This window comes from Lonchura striata, chromosome 8 (assembly GCF_050655825.1).
Source record: "Lonchura striata isolate lonStrDom1 chromosome 8, ASM5065582v1, whole genome shotgun sequence".
In the NCBI taxonomy this organism is placed as follows: domain Eukaryota; kingdom Metazoa; phylum Chordata; class Aves; order Passeriformes; family Estrildidae; genus Lonchura; species Lonchura striata.
In genome coordinates, this window is record NC_140710.1 from 17873599 (window position 1) to 17885806 (window position 12208).

General features: G+C 42.3%; 1 protein-coding gene across 1 annotated transcript in view; it reads left to right on the forward strand.

Annotated features, from left to right (window-relative positions):
• The window catches only part of LOC116183123 (uncharacterized), a 196296-nt gene that overhangs the window by 148456 nt on the left and 35632 nt on the right, over positions 1–12208 (forward strand). Inside the window, exons 8-9 of the mRNA XM_085586534.1 lie at positions 4547–5010; positions 9816–10705. Of these exons, the coding sequence (XP_085442660.1) occupies positions 10395–10705 (311 nt within the window). The 5' untranslated portion in view covers positions 4547–5010; positions 9816–10394. The remainder of the gene's footprint in view (positions 1–4546; positions 5011–9815; positions 10706–12208) is intronic.

Genomic DNA, 12208 nt, shown 5'->3' on the forward strand with positions numbered 1-12208 from the left:
TTACTTTGCCCCTTTGGAAATAATGAGTGGTTTGTTTGTGAGAATATGATATGCAAAAAAAAAATTAATTTGGGGACCTGTCTTAGACTTATTTCAGATAGTTATCTGAAGCTTTTGTCATCATAATCACTTTTAAGAAGGCAAACGGCAAAAGACTCCAAAGAAGTTGCTGAGATAATATACTGTGAAAGGTTTTCAGTTTGCTTTGCTGAGAAAAGTTTTGTTTCTTGAGCCAGCCATTTATATGCTTGGGAAAAGTCCAATTAAGATGACTGAATTGTAAGTGTCATAAAATAGAGAAGGCAGGGGACATTTAATTATATCTGTGCTGCCAGGCACCAATAGAACAAAAGAAAAAATGTTCACCTAAAGCACAAAGTACTGCCTAATACATTTGCTGTAATAAAGAGACAATATATGGCCTAAACACACTCTTCTAAATAGTTCAAAAAGCTGCAGCTTCTGATTTCCACGAAGCTGTTTTTCCTATTATCAACACAGTTTAAGAAAAAAATATCTTTTTAATATTGAGACCTTCAACTTTGGTCACAGGTTGAAAAGGAAGCGTCATGCATTAAGACAAAAATGTTGCCTGAGAAAATGGATTTGTGACCCAGAAGAATGTATAATTGATGTGTGTGGTTGTCTGAATGGTAGAATAACAATAGCAACCATTAGAGATGAGAGCTGGAACTAGTCAGGCAGTGAGGCAGGATGTATTTTATAGGTCATCTGGGCTCCATTCAGATCTACAGGTTGCTATTCCTTCTCCATACTTGAAAGCATTTAATAGATTATTATAAAAGGAAAAGGATGTTATGCAATAATGGTTTAAATTGAAGCTCTGTATATATATCTCCACTGTGTGACTTCTAAATGAATGCTTCATTTTTAAAATTATCCCATGACATACTTGAAAGTTTGCCAGAGCATCAACAAATTAAAACAATGAATTGACCAGCAGCAAAAGATCTTGAATAGTACAGTAGAAATTGTTGTTCTCTTCTGTGGCATAGACAATAACAAATAAGAAGTCTCCAAGAAAATTTGTTCCAAAATTGTCTGTTATCTTCAAGGCAGATGAACTGATTTTCTTCTATTTTGTTTCATAATGTTAAAATACGGAATAAAACCACAAAATTTTGGAAAGAGGTTTAACTATCAAACAATCAAAGCCAAAAGCATGTAATAGCGAAGTCAAATTCAGATTCCCTTCTTGCCTGGAAAATGCTTCTTTCATATCAAAATTGATACAAGTTAAAGGGTGGAGAATCTTTTGTGCTTTGTTTCACATGAACATAAAAGTTTTATTCCTGCTTTTAATGGGTAGTATTTTACAAATGTAATGGAACATAATTTTACCAGGTTTCCCTAAGGGAAAGTCATGGCATGATTACATAGGCAGTCCCATCTCATTTAGTATAATGCTTACAATATAGATGCAAATATACTTATGTAACTCAAGTTAGAGGTAGATTGAATAGCACTCAGATAATCATAGAGCAGTGCAGATGCTGAGGAAAGTTTTGCAGGAGAAATATGCATTGACTGACTGGTCCCTTGCAGCCACACATGCCCCTGGGTAATGTTTTTTTGCGAGGGAGGCAGAAAATTCAAGCTGTGCCAGACAGAAGTGCCTGGCGTGTGTACAGTTTGCTGCTTGAGGATGGGTGTTTTAGCTTGTCCCTGCTGATAGCACATCCCGGCGAGCAGTGACAGTGGTAGACCATGGGGATGGGGACCCTTGTGGCTTGCAGTGCTCCCAGCAGCAGGGACAGCTTGGAAAGGGAACCATCCTCTGCTGGGCAGAGCCCTTGCACTGCCCTCAGGGAACGGGCTGCAGGATGGGGCACAGGGGCGCTCCCTGGGCATGGAAAGAGGTTTGAGGCTCCTCTGGTGGAAGCACAGAATAACATAGCTGGGATTATAAGGATGACAGTGTGCTCTCCAAACTCCTTGCACAAAGAATTTTTCAGCTAGAGATTAAATAAATCTTTCCATTGTGAATAATAATGATTTAATGCAATGTAGTGCATGGTGTAATTCTCACACTTTTGGTATAAAAAGCAAGTAAAAATCTGTGTTACAAGCTAGTAGGAAAGGTCTTATATTTATGGGAGTTGTAGGAGTGCTCTTTCTGGGGTGGCTTGTGCATTGATGAAACAGAGATCTGTAAGAAAAGTGATCTCTTTCTTCTTATATGGAATGATTGAACAAATTTAAAACTTTACTATTTAAAATTTTACTAAAAAGTAATTTCTAGAGTTCTTCTGTAGGACCAGTGGCAGCAGAACTGCTGCTTCTGCACCAGGTGTGCAGAGGTGTTGCTGTAGCTGGCATGTGGATTGCAGGTGTGAGACCAGCAGTGCCTCTGGCAGCTACTGCCTCTTTGGGTAGGCAGATTCCTTTTCATTCTTTCTGGGGAAGATCAAGAATTAACAAAGGCATAAAAAAAATGAAGCTCAACATCTCTCTGTGCTAGATTTCTTTTAAACTTTCCCTCTGTCAGTGTTAATATCTCAGATCTGTAGGTAATAGCAATAGATAGATTAGCAATAGATAGATTTTTGCAGGCAATCTATGTTGCCTGTATGTGCTGTGGAGAAAACTGAATATTGACAGTATTTGGGGAATTAGTTGCCTTTAACTTTGCATTTTAGTTAGAGCTCTCTGTTCACTGGCGTATTTGGAGCCAAACTATCTTTTAGCAATCAAGATGAATCTTCGCTGAATGTATTTTTGCTTTATTTTCTTTGGATTTTTATTTGCCACATCTCAATTACCTGCCAATACTCAGAAATGTAAATTGTATCAATTTCATTTTAGTCAAGTGTAAAATTTATCATCCAGATAAACTAATATCAGAGTCAGTATCAGACAGTTTGCTCTTCCTTGCTCATTAGTTAGCATTTCATCTGTGAGTGTGGGATGGATAAATTTCAGTGTGCATCTGATTTAACCTCTAAAAATGTATCTTGTCATAGTTTAACTGCAGACAGTAGGTAGGTACCATTTAGTACCTAGTGGGACAGGGAGGGGAATCAGGAAATAGGTAAACCTCATGGATTGAGATAAGAAGAGCTTAATAATCGAAATAAAGTTAAAAAAAAAAAAAGTAATAATAGGAAAACGAGAGGGGTTTAAAGAAGTTCAAGTGATTCACAGTAGAGCTGTTCACTACTGTGTGATCGATGCCCAGCTCATCCCCAGGCAGTGATCAGCAGCTCTTGGCCAACTCCCCCCAGTTTATTTACTGAGCATGTCCCTCTGTGCTGTGAATGTCCCTCTGGCCAGCTCGGGTCAGCTGTACCAGCCTCTTGTGCACCTGTTTGCTGGCAGAGCATGGGAAACTGCAAAAGCTTTCATTTACAGTAAGCACTACTTAGCAACAACTAAAACATCAGTGTGTCACCAGCAGTATTCTCATACTAAATCCCAAACACTGCACTGGACGTGCTTGGAAGAAAATTAAGTCTCTCCCAGCTGAAATCAGGGCACCTCAGGTGAGTGACATGGGTACTCCAGTACTGTGCCAGCCCAGCTCAGACAGAAGGACAAAAATGCCTTCCATCCGAAATTTGTCCCATGAGAATTTTTTGTTTGTCTGTCTTTTCATGTTTAATAAGACACTTCCAGATGGACTGTGATACTGAATTCAAGTTTTGCTTCTTTGTTTGCTTTTCAAAATTAGCAACATCTTAGGATGAGCACTGCAGTTGGTGATCCTGTCAGGTGTCCCAGGTTCCACACCTGCTGCTGGTATTTTCTTCTGCTCTATAAAGGGTGCCTCTGGTTTTGCTGTTTGTAAAACAACTTTGTCTGTTTTATATAGGACATTTGTAAACAAAGTAAACTGGTAATTTGGTTTAACATCAGTAGAAATTTGCTAAAGGAGTCTTTTTGTTAACTAAGGCTTGTTCCATCTGTAGGAAAATTCAGATAAATTAAGGATATATGTGAAGCAAGTGCACCAAGCCTACAGTGCTTTAAGCTCCTCTGTGGATGATCTAATTCAAAAGGAAAATGGCTGTAGTTCATGGTAGCTTAATCCTCTTTACAGTAAAGTCGGACTACTTTGCCTCTCAGTGAGAATATCCACAGAGGGATTTAATGCATTTTGACTTACATGCATTATCATCATGGGTTTAGTTGGTTTATCTTAACTTCCCTGGATGTTCCTTTGTAGAAAGACTACAGACATAGATATCTAGTGTTTGCTTATTTAAAGCATAGTCATGTAGTCATGTCTTTAATCTGATATGGCTTTTAGTGTATCCATGTTAAGTGATAAGTAAGAACCACTTTAAGGGGTTCATATACGTTCTCATCCCAAAGGATAACAAAGGTAGTTCTTTATTTGTGACTGTGCTACCCAGAAATAATTGAAAAGTCTCTGTAAGTGGTTAGCATCTGCTTGCATGCTGGGTACTGCAATGCCAGTGACTCCTCAGACACAATTATGAATTCTGGAATTTGAAGCTGAGGCTCAACAAAATAATTCAGGTGATTACTCTTATCTCAGTCTGTCCTCTCTGCTGTTTTGCAGGCCAAAGATAAAAGGATACAATACTTTGGATGAACCTTGCCTCACATGGTTGTAAAATCAGCAGAGTGCTGGAACACCTCTCATTTTGTGTGGAGAGATTCAGTCCTATACCTGATGGCAAGGAAGGGAGGAGAGAATGCTGACTAGACCTTTTTCCAGTCCTTGAAGCAGTTTTCTTTGAGAGAAGGACATTTTCATGCCAGACAGTTGGCAAGGCTCAGCTGGACAAGACAGAGTTGGAGACATGCAATGCTGTATGGTGTCATCAGAACTAAAGATTATCAAAGTCTTCTGAGCAGATTTCACTCTACAAGTGAACGGAACACACCAGGGATATCCTATGGCAATGAGAGTCTTTGTTCCAGCTCAACTGACTCAACTGGCCATACTGCCTTTTATCCAGGTTCCTGTTGTCATCACATGACAGAAGATGCAGGAAGCACTAGGAGCTACACACAAGAGGAGTAAGGAATTCTTTGCAGATTTTTAAAACTCTTTTTCTTCTGCAGCCTTGTTTGAGTAGTTTACTTTACAGTGACTTTGGCTTGAAGCTGAGGGCACTAACAAAGCTGTTATATAAAAGCATTATTGGTATTTGAGGAATTAAGCCTATGTTTCAGGAGTTCAAGTTTGCTGTGTCTTATGTTATTTTTTATTTTAGCAGTGTTTGTGTACCGTGCTTTTTTGAGTTAATGCATAACAACTCAAGTCAGTTAAAAGTCTGTGGCATTAGTGAAACTGTGAACCACATAAAAGACTAAATTGCTTTTTCTCTTTCTGTAATTGCCACTACAATAAAAGCTGCCTTTACTGTAAAATTTTTCCGAGTTAACCCCTGCAGAGCTCCCAGGCTGATGAGGAAGAAGTGTGATTAGGGGTGTGTAAAAGGGGGAGAGCAGCTGACTAACAGTAATTAGGGGTGCTTGAGGGCTGTAAGCAGCAGAGGGCAAAACTTGCAACCACACACCCCAGGTCCCAGATGAATTGCAGTGCAGTGACAAAGGGTCAGCTGGGGTCCCTCAGGACAGCAGCTTTGGCAACCCTGCCCTGCTTGCATCCTTTCCAATTGCCCAGCTGAACACGCCAGGGAAGGATGGGGAGGACATGCAGTAGATAGGACAGCTATGACTGCAAGCAAGGAGGGAAAAGGGAATAAATTTTTTTGTATATTCTTTATGGCTACTGTTTTGAACAATAATATAAATACTGGGGAATGGGAGGGGAGGTGGGTCAGTCTCCTTACGTGTGCCTGTGGGCAGAAGTTTCAGCCAGCAAAGTAATGGAAGGATTTGATGGATGAGCAGTATTTCCTGTGAGATAGGTGTGCCTCCATTATGGTAATTATGCCATCCTTATACCAGTCCTAAATATAAACAAATCTCCTTTTACAGAAACAGCAGCAATGTGTGCTTAAGTATAATAATAAATAAATCTTTGTAATAATTTAGTGCCATATATGGGTAATGTAATACATTGCAAAAGTTAAACAGAGCACCCATTAGAGGTATACAGGCATTGAATTAGTTTTACAAATCTAGTTTTGTTTTTAGAATATAATAAAAATGGCATACCATTATCATCTGAGGGACTTTGCTAGGGAGATTGAGCATACTTCACTTTGTCAAACAATCCAAATACTACCACTGATGGTGAATACTTCCCCTGCTTTTGAGTTCCTTTATGATTTGTCCTGTTTATTGTTTATTTTTTCTTTTTCTTCCTATTAGAATAGAATAATAATTTTGAAAGCATGGAAATAGAAGATTTTTAAAGTGTCTTAAATATAATTTTGTCTGGATAAAGGTTTGAAATGAGTAACATGCTGTTTTTAAAAAGGTTGCTAATTATCTGAATTTCACTGTGGTTTAATTAGCAGCATCCACAGTAAAACGTGGGAGGTGGTGCTTATCACCTGCCAAGGAAAATGTTGTCTTTTGAGGAGGGTAAGTTATGTGAACCAAAATACAGCCTGATTTTAAATCTCCAATACCATTCCCTTCCAAATCTTGGTGGGCAAAGGTGATTGAGCTTTAAGTGATTAAGAGTGGAGAACAGAAGTATTAGTGCCATGACTGTCTCTGGGGAGGTCTGAGAGCCACCAGTATCCTGGGTGCTTGCTGTGGAAGGGGATGGCTCTCGCTGAGCATTGCAGCCAGCAGCTCCTCACAGCTTGAGCAGAAATTAAACCACGTGGCAGTGTCAGTATTTCTGGTAAATCGTACTCTGTATCAATGTTATGCCATCTTTGTTGTCCTTGTTAGCTGTTTTAATAAATGGAGCCTGTAATTATCTTTGAATGTATCTGATAGGTAAAGGAGCTGGTACAGGGAGAGGTCATTTGTTACGGACAGCTCTGCCCAGAGCAGCTGCATGCATGGAAATGCTGGAATTGCCTTAATGAGGTGGCAGTTCTGAGCTGGAAGTCACTAAGGTCAGCAGAAAGGTGGCATTTAATGTCCCCTGGATCAAACAAAACAAGGTTGAATCCTTACCTTAGGTTAGACTTGGTAAAGTTTCTGTAATCCAATATAATAATTTTATTGCCTGCTCTGTGAGTTTCCATCTTTGTTCTTCCTCCAGAAGGTGAGATGCAGAAAGCTGGTAGCCAGGTTGGATGCAGTTATCTAATAGTTAATATTTTAATGATTATTTCACTTTCACAAAGGTGTTCTGGTCTCCTTCTGTTTAGAAATGGCAAGGAGTGTAAAAATGTATTTCTGCTTTGTAATGTAAAATGAGACATTCATATTCAATTAACAGGATTACAGACTAAAAGTTATTTTGGACTTTATTATGGTATCCACAGTTATTTCAAATGTATTAGGTAAATGAGAAAAGCTAATCTGCAGGTTATAGGTAAATTATTTTTAATTGAGTCAATTCATGAAAACTAAGTCAAGAAGAAGACAAAAAAAAAAGGCTTTCTATTAATTATTTTGATATTTTTGTGATAAGCACACAGTTCCAGTCTGTGTAGTGGTACTGTTTAGTCTTTCTGTAGTCCAGTTTATTTTTCCATGGCATGGACACACATAGGTGCACAGTACTGGTCTACTGTGGTAGACTTTATTCAATGCACCAGGTGCATCTGTGGAAATGGTGTGAGATTCAGCGAGCCCCATACACCAAAATGAAATCCTTCAGACATTCAAGGAGGTATAGAAACATCATTATCACAGGCTGAACATTGTTTTTCGGAAAAGCCATCTTTTATGACATTCTGATTTTCAAAGCATATTTACAAAACAAACTGAAGAGGAAACCTGCAAACAAAAAGCCCCCATTCTAGGAAATACCAAAAGGCAGGGACCACGTAATTTGGCATTTTTCATTCCCTTCCTGTTAGCTTTTCACTTTTCACTCGTGTCCAGCTATCTCTGTTATTCTCATTGCCATCCCATGGGAGTGAGTGACTCGGGCATGGCACCCTGTGCTGTGGTCATTTGCTGCTCCAGAGGTGCTAATTGTCCCTTCCTCTCATAATGTCTAATTGATCATATAATAACTTCAACCCAGACCACAGCTTTCCAACATGCTTTTGCTGCAGATTGAAACCTCTGTTTCAGACCTATAGAATGGCTGCTTTTCTTGTGTATTTACCCCCCCCCCCCCCACCAACTCTAATAGTTGGTCTCATAAAAGATATTACTTCTCTCCATAAAACTTGACTGTCTAGCCTGCATTTGTATTCCTTGGGGGCAGCAAGCAGGAAAACAACCTATTCAAGCCTGGAGTTTCCTTATAGCAAAAAATTGTAGCTATTGAATTATAGTTTTAAACATTAAACTACTTCCTTGACCCTATTCCACTGTATTTGAGCATGCATTGGTTTTAAGAACAAAACAGAAGTATTCCCAAGATTTTCCAGCCTGCTGCTGGTCTGAGTGATCCAAAAGATCCAGAAGTCCCGTCAGGGAAGTGCTTGAATGCTTTGGCCGTATTTTAGTGGGAGGCTGTGAGGGACATAAAAGTCCTGTTCAGATATGGGGGACCCCAACTCCAGCTGGGGCAGGAGTCCCATTGTGACAGTGCCAGCAGTGTCCCAGAGAGGCCAAAAGGTATACAGGGTGGATGGGATAATCTGTGCAGTGCTGGTGCCTGGCCCTTACCCTGATGTGTCCCCTGCAGGGAGATGGGAGCAGAGAGGAATAGAGCATGGCCATGTCCATGGCTGTCCCCAGGATCACCAGTTATGAGAATTGTGGCTTTGCCTTTATAGGCCTGTTTTTGCATTTGGCTGTAGTGTGAGGCACAGACCAGCTGCTGCATCTCTGTTCATGGGCATGATTTGCTTGTAGGAAGTTGACCGTGGTATCCTTTGCACAGTTCTTAGCCTTTGGGTGCAAATATCTGGAGGAGTGGGTTTCCCCTTAGTGTTATCTAGGCTACTCTAGCTAGTCAGCCTTGCCAGGTGAAAAATCTCTAGGCCATTTCTTAAACCAGACAATAAAATATGATGCAACAAACTAAGAATGGGTCTGAGCCCATGCTAGGACAAACTTCTGGGTCATTCAAAGCAGACTTTATCATACTGAAACTGGTAGTTTGGAATGTGCTCAATCTATCCATATTTTTTGAAAGTGACTTTATCAATTGGTTGCCTTTAACTTCTGACAAGAGACATTGATGTAATAGATTGGTAAAGTTTATGACTCATGAAGGTATTTGCTTCACTCACTTGTAAATTCTAGTGCAAATGTGTAGTTTGTCTGTACTCAACTGAGAAAGAAATGGCAGTGTACAAAGTAAGTAGAGCAGATTAATTAAATTGGCTGTTCTTGTTAACTCTTTCTGCTACTATAAAAGCTAGCAACATTACGTAAGATTAAAAGGTGACAAGATAACGAACTGTGATTTCTCATTGCTGTAATATGTTGTGGGATAGTCTAGATTGATACTTAATTCAAAACATAATTAAACATTTATATAAATGAGTGTTCATTATGTTAAGAAGCATTAAAACATGGTTATAAACACTCTTTAAGTAACTGGCCAGCCACACAACATTGTTTTGACTATTACTCTTCATTAGACAGTTTTCTTTGTGGATTTTAGCAGTATGGTTGGAGTGTGTAGTGGTGTCTGATATGAGGTGGTGAGCAGACAGCCCCAAGTCATGCAGCACAGTCCCCACCTGCCTGTGCAAGGGGCAATCCTGACACCTAGCTCTGCCCATGCTGTCTCATATCTCCCCATATTTGTGGCTGTTGTGTAAAATTACCCAGTATGTTCCTAATTCCCCAAATTTTCTGATTCTCACTTTTCACAGAAATGCTTCTTGTCTCTGAAAGCTGATGAGGAAAAATGATTTAAGGCACTGGGGAAACCTTGTCGTCATTCCTAGCTGCAGTGCGAACGCTTGTCTTGCAGTTCATGCTGGTCCCACTGAGCAGCAGGGTGAAACACAGGTATGGAGGAGGCTGAACTTCACACCTTTTGATACTGGGGAAATAGACAAAAATGTAATATAAAACTCATTGGTACAAGATGACTTCTTTGCTTCAACTAAAAGTTAGCATTTTCCAGACTTTTTTTCTCCTCCCAGGGTTTGCGCAGCAGCTCCCTGCCGCAGCTCCTGCGCTGCTGGGGCCATGGGGTTGAGCAGTGCTGGGTCTGGGTGCAGCTGGCGGGGAGGCACAGCCAGGCCCCTGCCCCACCTGGCTGGGCTGGGTGCAGAGCCTTGCATCAGGTGTGCTCGGGCTTTGCTGGGCTGCTGCAGTTTCCATTTCTGCTCTGAGGCAGTTGCTCCACACGCTGAGCCCTGCCACCCTGCCCCTGCCCAGCCGGGGGCTGGAACGAGGTCCTGGTTCCCTCATGGCTTTGTTGATGGCTTTGCCTCCTCGCACAAATGTTAGGAAGTAGTGTAGGATGTGTCAAAAAGCTCAGAAATCAGGGTTTTTTCAAACACAACTGTTCTGCTATTGCTCAGGTAGTGGCCACTGTAGTGCAGAAGCACAGGGATGTGCTTCTGGGCCACAAAGCCATTTTTCATCTGCTTGGGGTCTGGCCTGAAACACACGAAGGCTCTCCAGTGAGGAAAAATCGCGACAGAGGCCCCAGGAGGGAAGCCTCGCTGCGGGGTCAGAGCGGTGTGAGAGCTGGTGGCTGGCAGACGGCAGTCACTGGTAGGGACAGCCACAGAGCCTGCGGGGCCACCAGGTAAGGAGCTGGGATGGCAACTGCACTGCAGGCAGCACAGCGGCAGCCAGGGAACGCCGGCGTTCGGCGGCGGCAGGGCCGAGGCGAAGGGAGGGGCGAGGCGCTGAGCGGGACGCAGCAGCAGGGAGCAGCATGGAGCCGCGCTGGCGGCGGGGCCTGAGGGGCCGGGCTGCTGTGGCAGAGCAGTCCCGGCGGGGCTCGTGTGCGTGGGGAGCCCTGCTGAGCGCACGGCCACCTTTGTCACTTGGCAGTGCTAGTGGGGACCCTGCGCTGGCTCGGCTCGTGCCAGGCGGCGTTTCAGCCCTGTGACAATGGCCTGGGCTGCCTCGGCTCGTCCTTGGTGAGCCCTGTGACAATTTCAGCCCTGTGACAATGGCCTGGGCTGGCTCGGCTCGTCCTTGGTGAGCCCTGTGACAATGGCCTGGGCTGCCTCGGCTCGTCCTTGGTGAGCCCTGTGACAATTTCAGCCCTGTGACAATGGCCTGGGCTGCCTCGGCTCGTCCTTGGTGAGCCCTGTGACAACTTCAGCCCTGTGACAATGGCCTGGGCTGCCTCGGCTCGTCCTTGCTGAACCCTGTGACAATTTCAGCCCTGTGACAATGGCCTGGGCTGCCTCGGCTCGTCCTTGCTGAACCCTGTGACAATTTCAGCCCTGTGACAATGGCCTGGGCTGGCTCGGCTCGTCCTTGGTGTGCCCTGTGACAATTTCAGCCCTGTGACAATGGCCTGGGCTGGCTCGGCTCGTCCTTGGTGTGCCCTGTGACAATTTCAGCCCTGTGACAATGGCCCCGCCGCGGTGGCACGGCCTCCTCAGCCCTGAGCACTGCCAGCCTTGAGATGCTCCCACTGCTGATCTACTCTGTTGGGTTTTAACCCAGCAGAAGGAAAGCCTTCAAGTGCTGCTAAAAGGAATAAAATTATAGTTGTACTTTAGGGAGCAAAAATGATCTCTTTTGGCATTGTGCTGTTATTGCGAATTGTGTGTGTGTGATTTATCCTAATTAAAAAAAATATGACAGACATAAGCCACAGAAATGTCTGCAAATGACACAATCTGGTCCTGTCTTTGTTTATCACTATCATAATGCATTCCTGGCCTCCTAAAATTATTAGCCTTTGTGACTGCTAAATAGCCACAGACTCTTTCTTGTGAAATGGAATGGTGTGCAATTGTAAAGCAGAATGTGAACATTTCAGTGTGAGATCAGCATTTCACTTGGTTATGCTAGATTCTTCTTTATTGCTTAAAAAAATATTTTCTATCCGCTTAGGGGGTAGATTTTTTCAAGCTTGTAGTTTAAATACAGAAATCTGGAGGAGGGTTCAGAATTTTTCTTTTATTGGAGCAAATTAAATGGTTCTCCATTACAGAAGACTGCTCTATCAAATTAATACTAGTCATTTCCCTATGTGTGTTGAGTGAGTTTTCAGATCAAACCAGACCTCTGAAGGCATATACACTGCTGCATTAAAGAAAGATGCTGTGATATTCTGTATCAAAAA